The sequence below is a fragment of the Amaranthus tricolor genome, chromosome 5 (genome assembly GCF_026212465.1).
Source record: "Amaranthus tricolor cultivar Red isolate AtriRed21 chromosome 5, ASM2621246v1, whole genome shotgun sequence".
NCBI classification, from domain to species: Eukaryota; Viridiplantae; Streptophyta; class Magnoliopsida; order Caryophyllales; family Amaranthaceae; genus Amaranthus; species Amaranthus tricolor.
In genome coordinates, this window is record NC_080051.1 from 25,370,941 (window position 1) to 25,386,487 (window position 15,547).

Genomic DNA, 15,547 nt, shown 5'->3' on the forward strand with positions numbered 1-15,547 from the left:
ATATATTATATTATATTATATTATATATTATATACTCCATTTTCTAATATAGGAATACTCATATTTTAATCAAATATACTTTAATGGTAGAGATATTGATTAAGATAGATGTTATGTCATTTTTCATTAACCAATAAATAAGTTTCATTTGACAAACTTTTTTTAACTGTGACACTTATAATTTTTCAATCTTTTTTGTATAATGTATGATTTTATAATATTATATACTCCTACTACGATATAGATACAATATTTAAAATAAATCTTTAGGTATGACGATTACACATGCTAAATTGACTCAAGATTTCTAGGTCAAATATTTTACTATCTTAAGATCTTTAAAAATACTAACCCTTTGTTTAAAATCTACTTAAAATGATGTATTGATTAGACAATTAATTATAATCATAAAAATAATGATATTTGACAAAGCACTTATAAATTTTCATTTGTTATTTTACATTAAAATTATTAAATAGTATAATTATTATTATTATTATTATTATTATTAGATAAGAGAGCTGTCAGAGAGATTGCGCTCTCACTAGACCGGCTGTGGTTAATAATACTCCTAAAATAAATTTTTGCCGGTCCTCTCTCGAGAATGTTGAACAAACAACCCAAACTCAAACCGGATTCGGCTCAAACTCATCGAAGCCCCTGAAATCCTAATTCTGTGCAATTGCAACTTTGCTTATCTTTTAAAAGCCCAGACTCCAGAAACCTCGACCCCAAGAAACTTCAAAGCAACCACACCGGCGCACCGAACACTGCCCACCGGATCATAGCTTGCCGCCTTCGTTCGACTCTTTCTCTCGCGAAGATCTTTAGGTTCAATCTTATGTCTATTTTTTGGTTTTGGTTGTTTTTTGCTTCATAATCTCAAACGCTGCCTGTTTTTGAGCTCTGATAGTGGTTTAATTGACCTATTACGATTTCGGAATGGTTCAAATTTAACAAGACAACAAAGGTCTTAAAGTTGGCTAATGGGGAAAGGGTATTTTATGTTGCGCCGGTGTTTTTGTTCTGAATTGGTGGGCGGATAGTGTATTATCTGTTCCTATAATTTTTTGCTTAATATTGTCATTTTCTATCATTTTCAAAAGCCCTAAAATTTCCGAGCTTATTGGAAGTTAAATTTAATTGTTGATTTGTAATGGTATTGAATTCTATATGGGATTTCCATTTGTTGATAAATTTCATGCTGAATTGGATATCATGGATTGGTCAGAATTTTGTGAATACTTGTGTAATTTGAGGGTAACTAATGGAGTGCTACTATGTCTATATTGGTATTTGCTGAAGTTCAGATTATACTAGAGATTTTGACTTCTATTAGGTAGTGTTTGCCGTTTAGGAAATTTCTAAATCCATGTATTAATTGCAGAAATTCTGGTTCAGAATTTCAATTTCATTTCTTCCGTTTGACAACTTTGATGAATCCTAATTCCATAATTCCAGTATAATGAGTTGTTTTTTATTTTAGTATTATTGTAGTAACTTTCACCTTTAGTACCCCCACCCCATTGCCGCGACCACCACCGCCTTTGCCTTCATCTCCATGCGATTCTTGATTTCCACCACCACAACAATAATTGCAGATAAGAACTTTATATGTAGTGAAAGCAGAGTTGTAGAAGAAGGAAAAATTAGTATTAAAATTGTGGTGGGAGTTGAGGGAAGAGGAGAGACAAGAAGATGATTAAGGTGGCTGATGAAGGATGGGGAAGAAAGAAAACATCATGATTCACAAGACGGTGAGTAACAAGTATACAAGATTGAGGTTGAGGCCTTGAGAGTTGTTATTAGGATTTGCGAATAACAAGGATGCACATGAGATTTTGAATTCCTAATTTTTTAATGATTGGGTAGAATGATACAGGTATTCCACTGATTCCAAATTCAAACTATTTGAATTCTCATTCTTTATCCTGAATCAGAACTCGGAAATGAATTACACATTCCCAAATATACCACTAGTTATTTGTAAAGTTGGGATTACATGGGTGATTTTGACTACTATCACTTGTGAATTTATTTGGTATTGGGGCAAAGTGACATTGTCTTGAGTTGATTACCTCATATTGTTGATAATTGATACCCTCTTTCCCCTATACAAATGTGATTTACCATTTAGCGTTTTTTCACAAACTAATTTTTAGTTGATAATAATCTCAATATATTTCCTTTGATTTTTCAACATTGATAAGGGATTTGTAATATTTGGTCCCTTGCTTATCTTAACCTGCTTCTGCTACTTTGACCAGATTCAAATTTATGATTTTTAAATGGCAATATCTTCAATGAGTGCCTCTTCTGGTATTTCCACTTCGTTATTACATCCAGGTATGTTAATTTGTATAGAATGCATGAACTAAATTAAGATGTTACATTGTTGTACATAAATTTTTCATTTTTTGATTTTATATGAGATTGTATCTTTAACAAAAGCTGTTTGATGAATTACGTACTTGTTTTGGTACAAGAATTAAAAAATTATTTACACAGTGTTACTTTAATTTAAAGGAAATAACTTTTGATGCTTGAAATTTAGTTGTGAATATATGCATATGATATCCCCACTTTTTTCCTAAATGGTTCAAGAAGTCTGCATGTTCTAGATGTGCAGAAATGCATATCCACACACTTTGATGTGAGTGGAATTTAATCATATAATGATTGCAAAAGTTCTTTTGGGGTTGTTTTTGTTATTTGAACTTTCAGTGTTTTTATTTTTTTTGGCGAAGTTGGCTTGATGATATCTATTTGTTATGCATCTTTAAACAGTGAGGCTTGAGCTTCCACAAAGGGGCCACCCTCTAAAGATTTCCAACTACGGAGTAAAAGGACTTGGAAGGGTATCATACCGTTTGAGATGTGAAGAAAAATTAGAGAGGCTTGGCAAGCTATCATTATGTTTTAGTTACAAACATAAGTTAACGCCCACAAGAGTTTGTTCTGCATCTGTGGTGTGTTCAGCTGCTTTGGTAAGCACTCTTCCATGAACAATTTAATGAACTGGTGTGGCTTTCATTGACAACAAATTAAAGATGACAATGTTGAACTAACTAATGAAGTATGTGCAGTAAATGTGAAGATAAATGCTAGCTTTCTATAGGCTTGTTCCCAAAGCAAGTTATAAAACTCCACACAAAACTCATAATATAATCCCCCCCTCCCCCTCTACTCTCTTTCGATTTATATAGTTATTTTTTATAATCAATTGTTCCTTTTTTTCCGCACGTGAATAGTATAGAAGCTACTATTATAGTAGTTTGTCTATGAAAACTACTTTTGTCTATTTAGGATGATCAACTTATGGGGTTGCGTCAAATGAGTAGGGTCCACACTAACTCTTAGTTTGTCATTTACTAATGAGTTGTCTTTGTGACAAAATTGGGTTTTTCAATGAGATCAATGTTCTTTTTTATGATTGCATTTTTTCTAGGCTCAGCTTGTGCTTCTTCGTTAGGCACTTCAGCATTTCAACTCTAGGCAAAGGTAGTTAATAGAGTAAAGAGTAAACACCCCAAAAGCCCTGGGGCAAAGGTAGTTTATAGAGTTATGTTGATTTGTGATGGTCGGTTAATAGTTCAAAGCTTTGGAAAGATGTAAAGAATCTTGATGGTGGGTTAATAGTTAAAAGCTTTGGAAAGATGTAATGCTTTCACTCCCACTTCAATTTCCATACTTCATATTTCGAGCCAGATTTAACATTTTTTCTCACTGAAGTGTGTTTGATACAAAATTTGAAAATACCTGTTATGCATTGTGATTAATTACAAGCATGCGGCCAAAGGAAAAGAGGAATTTAATTGAGTGTGTTATTAAGAAGTCCTGTATGCTTGTGGCCGCTTTGTCATGGTAGTTCGTTTTTGTTAAAAGTTGGACATCATTTTTTGTTCTTAATTGGTACTAGCTAATTAATAGATGTGGAAAGGTAAAAAGGGTTATAGGTCTGTAGTTTTTTAATCCATAACCACTTCTCATAAAAGATCTAAGAAGCAGATCAAAATTCAAAACTAATTTTTTAGATGATTCGTTCTCCATGTTTAGATTCAAGGGTGACGAAGATTGTAAGGGCCTTTCGTATGTGGAATATATTTCGGGCCTTAATTAATAGAGGTGGAAAGGTAAAAAGGGTTATAGGTCTGGAGTTTTTTTTTTCTTCACTTAATCCTATTTGATTATTTACAAGAAGATAAACTGTAATGGAATTGGCTTATAAAGGTAGAAAGGTGGATGAATAAATTGCCTTAAGTAATTTTCTTGTGAAGGAGAAACTATGCAACCATGAATAACATAGACAAAGACCATGGCCGTCCAAAATGCAAAGCCAAGGCTTTGAGCCATTAAATCATATTGGTTGCTCTGCTATTCCCCAACCTTGAAAAAGTTTAAAATTGGATTGCATTTGCTACATAATGTATAATTCTTGACCTCTTGTCCTTCACAACTCCATTTACTCCTTTACGATTGAACCACTAACATCTTGTGTATCTATTTTGATTACGAATAATTTCATTTTGATATTTTGAGGTTTTGTATATTTTGAAACCATGTGCCACCACCTAATTTTTATGACTTCACTGATCGAATTGTAACAAGGTTAAGGTTCAATCTCAATCATATCTACCAAATTTTGCTTCCTTTTTCCTAGATGAACAATGTTTGTGTTTCTTATTAATGTCCGCTTTGGGTTGTTTTACTCTACCTTCTCTCCATTAGTTGTGCGGTGGCGAATTACCTTTCTTAGTTTATGAGAATGTATTATTCTTTTCTCTCATTGATGAGTGTCTCATCTTTTGAGTTGGGCATCTTAGAGTGCCCCCTAGTTGTGACGTACTATCTCTACAATTAGGATTATTTTAGTTTATTGTAGTCTATTTGGTGGATGTTCTTTTTTATTGTCCTACATTCTTTTTTCTTGTTTGTCATTTGTTGGTGTATACTATATATGTCTAACCTTTTAAGGCGATGGAGCTGTGTAATTGGGTTAAAATTGAATTGACTCAAAGATGACTTAAACCAACTTGAAAAGGGCCCGGCCATGAATTAAAACATATCTAAATATGTTAATTAAGTACGCACTGGAATGCCACTGACTGAACCCGAATACCTGAACGGCCAAACCAATACCCAACTACCCTTACCCTTACTCGATGACCCGATGCAACACCTCAGGTTGAAATAAAATTAAATGTGATCGTGTTCTTGATTGATATTTTAATAGTATTTAGTTTTACATTTTGGCTTGATTTTTTTAATTAGGTCTTACTGTTTTGATCCTTTGTTGGGTAATTTTATTTCTCCTAGCTTTCGAGCTTGATTTCCATGGTAGAATAGGAACCCTCACTTCCTATTTTAGTATAGTGTATGTGCCCCTATGAATGACTATAGGTTTTGGAAAGTGGTTATACCTAGTGTTTAGGTGGCATGGAGCTAGGTTTCATGGTTGCTCCTTTTTCATGTGTTCTTCAGTCCCAACTTCCATGACTCTTGTTTTTATCCGCAATAATGATCATGCTTGATGTGTACTTGACAACTCTTGGTATGCCTCTGTTTTTCGTTGCTTTTTTTATTCTCGAAAGAAAAATTGAAGTATTTGAATGAGGGTATCTGTGAGCAATATTAGGCCTTTGTGAAGTGAGAGTGAACATTCTATGTGAGCATGTAAAAACCTCATATAGATGTAGGCATCTTATATGAGAAAAGAACCCGAGTTGGGCACAAGTACCCGAGTTTGAGTAACATATTAGGGACCCATTAGCAATAGTTTACTTGTTTTTCATGTTATATTATATGTGTTCCATATGTTTGAAGCATGCTTATGTTTCTTTCGTTTCATATATCCAGAATGCAAGATGCGGAGCTGAAGGCCAGACTCAAACAGTAGAGAAACCAACTTCTGTAATTACAAATGCACCTGGTAAGTTTCTCTACAATCTACATATCTGATAGCAGTCACTGCTTAGATAGGAGTTCCCGATTCCTATTAGAAGTCATAGCTGTATGTTCAATTACTGCAGTGAAGGAGAGGCCTGATTGTTTGATTTATCGTCCATGAATTTCTTTGTGATATACAAACCCGCCTTAAACAAATTCGGCCTCTAAACTCAAATTTGCTCTCAAATGTGGAAACTATGCTTTTAGGGTGGTCAGCACCATAGCGTAAAAATAAGGCCGCATTGCATGGCATCAGCCGCGTTGTAAAGGTTCCCAATACAAACGACTAATATTCTACGCGTTGTAAAGGGGTAAAAAAACGTGTTTTATGCTGTATCAATGGATATCTTACGGTTTCGATCGATATTTACGCATTACGATAACTACATCACTCCTTTTACCTCATCATTGTTCCGTTACCGCGATCGCAACCGTTACCGCTTTTCTTATACTATGGTCAGCACTAAACACTAAAATGTTTTTCATCAAAACTTGCGTTTTGTTTGAAAATTTTCTAAGTTTGTGGGAAATTCCCTTTTTCTAATATGTGTCACTGATAATGTTCTTGAATACGTTGGTAGGTAAAGAGAAATCGCCACAACTTGATGACGGTGGAACTGGGTTTCCGCCTGGTGATGACGATGGTGGTGGAGGAGGAGGAGGAGGTGGAGGTGGTAATTACAGTGGCGGGTTTTTCTTTTTTGGTTTTCTAGCATTCCTTGGGTTCTTGAAAGACAAGGAAAGTGAAGAAGAATCATATCCCAATCATAGATGAATGTTCTGAGATCAAAAGACTTGATATAGTCTATAGTTTGCACTTGTAATCCCATTATTTCCATCTAGACATCGACATACTATTATATAAATTGCTATCTTTTGTTAGTTCACGACCTCACGTGACCCTTTAAACTCGAGTGTAAATCAAGGAAAGTCGGTAAACATGGTAAAACCGTAAAAGGTTATTTTTTATAACGATGTAGAGAAATGTGTGAATGAGATGAAGACATAAGTTAAATTCGTGAATAAAATTAAAGAAAAATTAGAGAAAGACTAAGAATTTTGCTTAAAAATAAAAATAGGGTGAATTTGATCGAACAGATTTTAAAAAGGCAAATTTCATCATTATATCCTGCGAAATTATATGTTTTGGTTTCTTAAAACATAATTTGATTTTTAAGATTCAGGTTTACGTTGGTTATATTATCGAACAACATACAAATAAACATTTTTGTGTCCAATCTATTTTTAGTTTAGATGATATAAATTAGATAGAATGTGCTTAAGTGAGAACTATAAATTAGATAAAGTGTGATTGAAGAATCAAATTTCTCTTTTCTTTGTCTCTAAGAGTTTTCTAGCTTGATTTGAATAAAAACTGTGACGTTTTATTATTTATACTTATATTTTTTTTATACAATTTATTTTTTTCCTATGTAAATTTAATGGTTTTTGTATATTTCTACCTCTAAAATGATGATACTTAGCGAGTTTATCTTCTTAACTACTCTGTTTTATTAAAAATGCTAATTTATATTCTCAACTCACACTAGAACTCAACCATATTGCATTTTCATTGAAGTAGAAAAAATAAATTAATTTTGATTTTTTATCATCTACTAGACTACTATCATATTCTAATATTCCCAATTTGATAAGTCAAATCCATACAAAAAAAAGTTGATAAGTCAAACAATCATATAGATTTAAAAATCTTACCAATTTTGTCCTTTAATGGAAGTAAATTCTATATTTACTATGGGAGTTTCAAATTCTTGAATATATAAACTATATAATTCACAAAAAATAAATGAAATTAGTAAATTGGATTGTCATCATTGAAAACCTAAATTTAGGAAGTCAACAAACAATTAATTTAAAAATTATATGTAAAAGTGGGTAATTTTAACCAATAAACTTAATTAGGTTTGCAAGAACTTGAGTCAATGGTTTAAATTGATAAATTTAGAACGAGTGCCGTTAACCAAATTACGACCGCAAATTTATCAAGAATTACATATATGTGAAAACTAATCTAAAATTTTAAACTTATTTGAACATATTTTAACTTAAAAATATTTTTAAACTAAATCCACTATAAAAACGTTTAATTAGATCTATCCATCATCATACATACTAATAAAAATTTTGGAAAACGACAAATGTCATCTTTAGGGAGCTTTGACAAATCAAATTATTTTAGTTAATGATAGTTGATTACATGACAATATTTACCTAATTTAAAATTTAATTTTTTTAAATTGAAGCTACATTAGGTAAAGTATTTATATAATTTAGGAAAATTTACCAGGAATAATTTAATTTTTTGTTTATTTCTCTACAATAATACCGACTTTTAATTAACCATGAATTATACCAACTTAAAAGAGTGTTTTCCTAGAAAATCCCTAACATGTCGAAAATCAAACTATAGGTGATTATAAGACAAAAAAAAGTTGGTAAATTAGTTAACAAACTAAAGTTGGTATTTTCTAGGAAAATACCCCCTTAAGTTGGTATTATTCATGGTTAATCAATAGTTGGTATTATTGTAGGGAAACTAATAAAGGTTGTATTATTCACGGTAATTTTTTCTATAATTTATTATAGTAATTCTATATGTATAACCTAGAATTTGATAAGTTTAATTGAATAAAAAAGTAATGTATTCGATACATAACTTTTAAAAAAATCAGTTTATAATTTTTGCTTAAAAAATCAAGTATTCAATTGATTTAATCTCAATAATATATACTTGAATTATTGTTAAAATCATATTTCAACATATTTTATATTAAAAAATTCGTACATTGCACGAGTTTCCGTATTAGTAACACTGTATAAATAAACTAATGTGTCGTACCACACAAAAGATACTTCATCCGTGCCATGAAAATTGATGAATAATTAAAAAAGTAGATAAGTAGTATTTTATGGAAAAATAAAAGATTAGATTGATGAGATATACAATGAACACCAACATGAAGTATTTTTTGTGCCAAAAATTTCTAATCAATCACCGTGATTTGTAAATAATCATAAAAATGTAAAAAAGATAATAATAAAATAAACAAAATTAAAAAAGATAAATTAAAATTACAAAACATCCATCGTATCAAATCCTACCACATATGGGTAATTTGTTAACCTCACAAATAACCATTTACATTCTGCTCTTTCAAAGTGCACCATTTTAAATCAAAATATAAAAGTTTTTTTTAAGTCATATCATATAATTTTTGAAATTGTTCCTATTTGTTATTTTCAGTGATTTTATTTGTTGTTTCCATAAATAATTTTTTATATATATATATATATCATTGAATATAATTAAACTTGTTCATCAATTGATCTTATTTGGTATAGATTTCTCCATGTATAATATAAAATATAGTCAAATGAGATCTTGTTTAATTCGTCTTAATGTATATTTTCATAATATTAACTTTTAGAAATTTTTTATCATATGAATTTGTAGATATTCAAGATTAAAATCGTGCATTGGATAGCGTAAAAAATAGAAGTCGACTATTAAAAAACCAGAGAAAGTAAATGCTTATGGTCCCCATATATTTTCTACTAATTTTATTTTAATATTTTTATATTGCTTATAATCTACACATTTTTCCACTAACTTTATTTAAAACATTTTTAATGGTTGTGATCCTCATATATTTTTTATTAACTTTATTTTAGTATTTTTTCAATGCTTATAATTCCCAAATTTTCTCCATTAAAGTTATTATTCAATAAAACAATATATCCACCATCTAAAAAATTTTATTTTCCTTAATTCCATGAACTTTTTATGGAAACATCTTTAAGAGATAGAATGGACAATAACTAATACTTCCTCTGCTTCATTATACATATTACATTTGACTTTGTACGGAATTTTAATTTGTTACTTTGATCATTTATATATTAAAATATATACGTTTAAAAGTCATAAATAGTCAATATTATGAAACTATACGATTAGACGATTTAAGCAAAATTCCACTTGACTATATTTTATCTTTTACATTAGTCGCAATATATAAAATAAGCTTAAATATGATTTATATTAATAACTGCAATATAGCAAGTATTTAGAAAGAAGTAGTAATTAAATAAAAAAACATTCCAATTGAGCTCCATAGGTAAGTTAAACATCAAGCAATAAAGAGGTAAAAAATAAAAGAGCCATGAAATAGTCACATGTTAGGTGAAGGACTTGGAACTATGAAAGCTTAGTCTGTGCGCTCCTTTTGTAAGTTTACATTTATGGTTTTGAGATATTATTATTGTATGTATGGCTTAAAATATGGAGGTGTTCATTTATAGTGGATAGAAGAGCCACCACCCTCACTACCACCATCACCCACCATTCTTTCTTTCAAGGGTGTTTTTATCACTCACGTGACTCATGTGCCAATCATAAATTTCATTTTCATTTTCATTTTCATTCCCATTACACTTTTAATTATTTTCATTTATCAAAATATAAATTAACAAACACAACTATTCTAACACAACTAAAAAAAACTATTCTACTTTCCTAACAAATTATTATTAGGGATTAAAATGAAAATATTATCTTATTTTAGTTAGAGCTTTTGAGTAAGGTTTTAGACTCGATCCTCGATATACCTTTTCTAACCCTAATTGTCTTCCGACCGAGTATAATTCAGATGAAAATTTGACATTAATAATTTAATGGATTATACATGAATTGAAAATTTTACCTTTTGATTATTTTAATAATTTTACATTTGCATGTATTCACAAAAAATGTACTCAACCTAAATGAAAACCAACGTTTTAACGGCTTGGAAGATTTGTTTGAAGAAACATAAATGTTTATGAAAAAAATAAAGATTTAAGGTATTTTTATATATAAGGTTATTAAATGAAGTATAAGATACTCCTATTCTTATTATCTAGATTGGATATATTTAAGCGGATACATGCAATAGAGGTGTTTCCCAATTGATTTTTTCGTTATATAAATATAATTATTTTTTTATCAAAATAATAGAAAAATAATACTCGCTCCGTTTTCTAATGTTCTTTCCATTTAGAATATTCTATTTTGGAGAGAGAAATTTAATTAAGATTTTTAAAACATATATAGATGATAAATATGTACATGTGGGATCTTGTTATATTCGTCTTAAAGTATACTTTTTTATTATATATTTTTTATAATTTTTAATAATGGGTATTTAGAAATATTAAAACTCAAAATTTACTTTAAAAACTATACAAAAAGTAAATAGAAAGAACATTAGGAAACGGAGGGAGTATTATAATACTTCTAAAACGAGAATTATTAATATAACTCAAACATTAATAAAATCATTTAAAAAACATTAATTTAAAAAAAATAGAGAATAGGCTAATTAAGGTTAATCTCAAGATTCACCCTTCATTTATAGAAAGAAAAGATGAAAAGGTAAAAATAATAAATGATTAATTAGTGAAAGAAAATCACAATGATATAATAATACATGAAAATCATTCAAAGTAACGGCCTTTCGAGTGTTGACCCACTAAAGAAATCCCCGCAAATATTATGTTATTACCCTCCAAAAAAAAATTAAAATTAAAGAATTAGAGAGAGAAATAAGTAGAAAAGCGCAGAAAAGGGAAGAAGTTAAAAGAGAGATACACGGCGTTTCATTTCATTCCATTCTCCAAAGCACACATCTCTAACACTGGTGGTTTTTTCTCTTTTTCATTTTAATTTATAATTAATTTTTTTATAGTTTTTTTTGGGGTGTATAAATTAGTATCAGATGAACAATGGTTGTGTATTTAGTTTTTGTCTTTACCTTTAATCCTCTCTTAATCACTTTTAAGTCCCAACGGCTAATTGTGAAGTTGATTTATGGAGTCTAAGAGTAGTCCTACTGTTCTGGATTATCAAAATGATATGTATGTTTACTGGTTAATGGGTTTGATTTTTTTGTTTTGGATGTTTATGGGATTGTTTGATTTTTTATGGGTTGGTTTGGAAATGCGGTTTTTGTGATTTGGGTTTTGAGTTTTTGGTTAAAATGTGGAATCTTGATGGTGGTTATTTGTTCATTACTTGGTTAGATTTCCGTTTTTGTAGTAGAAATTATTGGTTTTTTTGGGTTTTGATTGGAAACGGTTCATTTTAGGTTTTTGATGGCGTTTCATTTAAATCTTCTATTGTTTAGTCTTTTTGATTGATGTGAGGGTTTGTATAGATTAGTGGGCTTGTTATGAAATCATCAAATGTTTTATCTAGAGACAGTATTTTGTGAATTGTGCATCACAATCTACTTCTTGGTTGCTTTAGTATTTAGATTGGTATGGTTAATTTCATGCTCATTGTTTTTGAATCTGATTGAAGTATGTCAAATTGGATTTTGGGATGTGAAGACACTTAAAACAATGCTTGGTTGTAATGTTGCTTCTTCCCTCTTAGAAATTCACTACCATTACACTAGTCATAAAAGTAAAAGTAGGATTGGGGATCGGGTTTTGTCTCAGTTGTAGCATATATCACTTTTCCCGGTAAGAACCCCTTGCCTTCCCATTCCCCCGGCCTACCCAATAGTTCGAAAGAATAGAGTAGAGTAGGGTTGTAGGATTGTAGGAGAAAAGGATCTTGCAAAAATTGGTTTTATGAATGTTTTGTTTATAATTGGTTTACCTTTAGCATTGAAGGGGTGGATAATTAATTGGACTTGTGAGATCTTGATTTGGATTTGCATCATTAGTTTTTCTTTGTAAGTTATTTTATCAAGTTTGGAGTGCCTTTTTTCAATGTTTTCAATGAATTTGAATGTTTATGATTGCTTGTGTACTTCATTCAATGGAAGAATTGTTGCTGATTTTAAGTCTATTTATTTTGTGTTTTGGATTAGGCACTTTTGGGAGTGGCAAGGGAAGGAAAATCATTTTATGAACGAATCTAATCACGGTAAGTTTTGATTTGATCGTAAATGAGGTAAACATTAGGATAGTATTTAGATTTTGGTGAATTAAGTGAAATTCTGATGAGTATTTTCATTACAGATATGGCTAAATGTATGTTGGATGCAACTCACAATGGAAACGAAATATCATACATGTTTGAGGAAGCAACTCCTGTTAAGGCTTGCGGTGATTTGGCATATCGTTTAGATGGTTCCGGTGAGACCTCCTTTCTGTTGGACAACACAAGTGTTTTGTAGGAATTGCTTGTTTGATAAATAATAGCATTGTCATTTTCAGAGATTCTAAGCAAAACACCTCATGAGGTTAGAGAATACAGTTCTCAAGCAAAGCGGAGGCGCATACTGGACTTTGATAATGCGGCTGATGATATCTCATCCTCATTTCTAAAATCCAAGGTTGATTCTTGTCGAGGGATATTTATTAAATGTTAATAATTTACTAGCGCAGTTTAATTGTCTGATTGTCTCTTGATTTATGCGTTTGTTCCCGTGAAATGTCCTTAATGCAGATAAATCTAATAGAATCTATACGCTTTGTCTTTCTTTAGTAAATGTGTTTTAGGATCGGTATAGATTGCTAAAGATTCGTGATCTATTCAAATTCGCTTTCATGTCCTATTCCCTCTTTGAAACTTGAACCTAGTATCTCTTTCCGATTTTGATATTTATGCGACATCTCGGTGGATGTTTTGTTTCGTTGAGACGTAATGGTTATTCATAATTGTCAACATCATATTGACAGGAAAGGATCGATTCTTTCGATGACATAGACATGATACCGGAAATGTCGCCTTGGGAAGCCTGCTTGAAAGGTTTGCATCTATTGTTGTGAATTTGTATAGGGCTAGAAGATTTTTTACGGAATCTTATATTGACAATGTATTATCAGAGGATGATTTGTGTTTCGAGGATTTGATTGAATCTGAAGCTTGGCTTGCTAATTGCTTTATCGACACTGAGATGAATATTAGCTCTGATGATGGGTATGCATTTCATTGGTTTATGAGATATAAATTTCATTTTCTTGCACTATTGCTGCTAAAAATTTGCTTGCCTGTATTCCCATGAAATGCAGGAATGCGTCGATCGCATCTGATGTTCAAATTGTTAATGGTATGCCTAAAACAATTTTGCTCGAGTTTTTTCTGTGAATTGTTAATGTTAATGCATTCCGTACTTTCATTTGACATTTGTGGAATGGTTTTAATGTTCTTCAGATATTAACAGTTTCACTCCTCACCCTGAACCTATTATTGCTCAACGACCAGTCAGAAGTTCCCGAAACATTATTTTTAAAGGTACTTGGTTTGTACTACCATTTCTTTGATCACTCTCTTTTACGATTTATGTTAGTCGGACTTCAAACTTAACTTAGACATTGGTATGGCACTTGACATGTCATTTGGATCAAAAACACGGAACTTCCCTACATACGACTGCGTTTAATACCACTACACGTACTAGTGTCCCATGCCAATTTAGTGCTTCTAGTCTAAGTAACATCACTATATCTTTATTGAGGCCATCTCACCGTGAGATAGCCTCAATTGGGTCAGCCCAACCTCTTTAAAAAATTATTTCTTGTACAAGTGTTAATTGAGATTTTATTTTTTTTTATGTTCTTTTTACTAATGGGCTTCTTATATGGGCTCGTCTCACAGTGAGACGGTCTCATACAAGACTTGCTGAAGTAACATACATAGTGATGTTTGAGTTTTGATGAAGTAATAGTTTTAGTGAGGATTTCTTTGAACATCTTATATTTGCTTCTTTCTCAAATTCAGGTAGGAAATCTTACATGCGAGCACCCACTAAACTTGCTTCATCAGTTGCATATCCATTCGATTTCATCAAACCCTGCGGAGTTCTTGGAGACGTAACTCTCAAGGATATTAATGAGCGGATTCTTACCCCACCTCCATCTAAACCGAAGGAAGTTCAGGAAGAACCTCCTTACCCTACTTCGGCTTTTTCTGGTAAACCGGTTGTCGGTAAAACAAAAATCCCCACTCAAGGAGGAAAAGGCAGTATCACAATCATGAGAACAAAAGGATGAAGAACGTTCTAAATCATTTTGGGTTAATTTGCAACGTCGAGGAAGTTAATAGTTATTAATCCACACAAGTGCTCAGAACGCACGACACATATCGGTGTTAAGTGAACGAGTTCGGAGCTTTTGCATTATCGAGAGCTTATTTTTGTGCAGAACTTATTGGTTTATCGGAAGGGCTATGTAATCTTTAGCCTATTACAACTTACAAATGCGTAGCCTAGCTCTTACAAGTCGCTGTTTATTGTAATGGTCTGTATATGTATCGATCTTATTGATTCCGAAATACAAATTTCTTGATGTATCCACTTGATGTTGCAATATATAGAATTGTCGTATGACACCTTAATACATGTTTTTTCGAGTTGAAACTTCTTCGTTATCCTTGGCATCCCGTAAAGACAGTTTTCGTTGCAACGCCAAAACATTGCCCAAGAGTTTTTCCAGCTGTTCTTATCCTTCTCTTCCCTTAGATTAGGGACACTCTAGTACTACTTTAACTCCTCCCTTCTATCTATTTCCTATGTTTTAAAATACTCATAATGTTTTGACTTTTTATGTAGTTTAATATACTATATTGAGATGAATTGAATAAGATTCC

At 31.3% G+C, this 15,547-nt stretch overlaps 2 protein-coding genes across 3 annotated transcripts; both read left to right on the forward strand.

The window, feature by feature from the left end:
* Nucleotides 1–604: 604 nt before the first annotated feature.
* LOC130813086 (protein FERTILITY RESTORER RF2, mitochondrial-like) lies at nucleotides 605–6,931 on the forward strand. The gene is made up of 5 exons (XM_057678807.1): nucleotides 605–831; nucleotides 2,268–2,346; nucleotides 2,788–2,987; nucleotides 5,857–5,929; nucleotides 6,528–6,931. Exons 2-5 carry the CDS (start codon nucleotides 2,289–2,291, stop codon nucleotides 6,719–6,721), a joined length of 525 nt encoding a protein of 174 aa, XP_057534790.1. The 5' UTR covers nucleotides 605–831; nucleotides 2,268–2,288; the 3' UTR covers nucleotides 6,722–6,931.
* A 4,570-nt stretch (nucleotides 6,932–11,501) lies between these two features.
* LOC130813087 (protein XRI1) lies at nucleotides 11,502–15,317 on the forward strand. 2 transcript variants are annotated; one of them, XM_057678809.1, is made up of 9 exons: nucleotides 11,502–11,645; nucleotides 12,825–12,880; nucleotides 12,976–13,092; nucleotides 13,174–13,292; nucleotides 13,639–13,708; nucleotides 13,786–13,879; nucleotides 13,972–14,009; nucleotides 14,114–14,194; nucleotides 14,681–15,317. In XM_057678809.1, the coding sequence occupies exons 2-9, from the start codon at nucleotides 12,862–12,864 to the stop codon at nucleotides 14,950–14,952; spliced, it is 810 nt and encodes a 269-aa protein (XP_057534792.1). In that variant the 5' UTR covers nucleotides 11,502–11,645; nucleotides 12,825–12,861; the 3' UTR covers nucleotides 14,953–15,317. The 2 variants fall into 2 exon arrangements, with proteins under 2 accessions (XP_057534792.1, XP_057534791.1); XM_057678808.1 differs by having other exon boundaries at nucleotides 11,512–11,862.
* The last annotated feature ends 230 nt before the right edge of the window (nucleotides 15,318–15,547 follow it).

What these genes read in the sequence shown, in the direction of transcription:
- LOC130813086 (XM_057678807.1), top strand. Translation starts at nt 2,289, where the DNA reads ATGGCAATATCTTCAATGAGTGCCTCTTCTGGTATTTCCACTTCGTTA. An exon ending in CACTTCGTTATTACATCCAG is followed by an intron (nt 2,347 to 2,787) that starts GTATGTTAATTT and finishes ATCTTTAAACAG; the next exon opens with TGAGGCTTGAGCTTCCACAA. An exon ending in TGGTGTGTTCAGCTGCTTTG is followed by an intron (nt 2,988 to 5,856) that starts GTAAGCACTCTT and finishes TCATATATCCAG; the next exon opens with AATGCAAGATGCGGAGCTGA.
- LOC130813087 (XM_057678808.1), top strand. Translation starts at nt 11,816, where the DNA reads ATGGAGTCTAAGAGTAGTCCTACTGTTCTGGATTATCAAAATGATAT. An exon ending in CTGGATTATCAAAATGATAT is followed by an intron (nt 11,863 to 12,824) that starts GTATGTTTACTG and finishes GTTTTGGATTAG; the next exon opens with GCACTTTTGGGAGTGGCAAG. An exon ending in CCGAAACATTATTTTTAAAG is followed by an intron (nt 14,195 to 14,680) that starts GTACTTGGTTTG and finishes TCTCAAATTCAG; the next exon opens with GTAGGAAATCTTACATGCGA.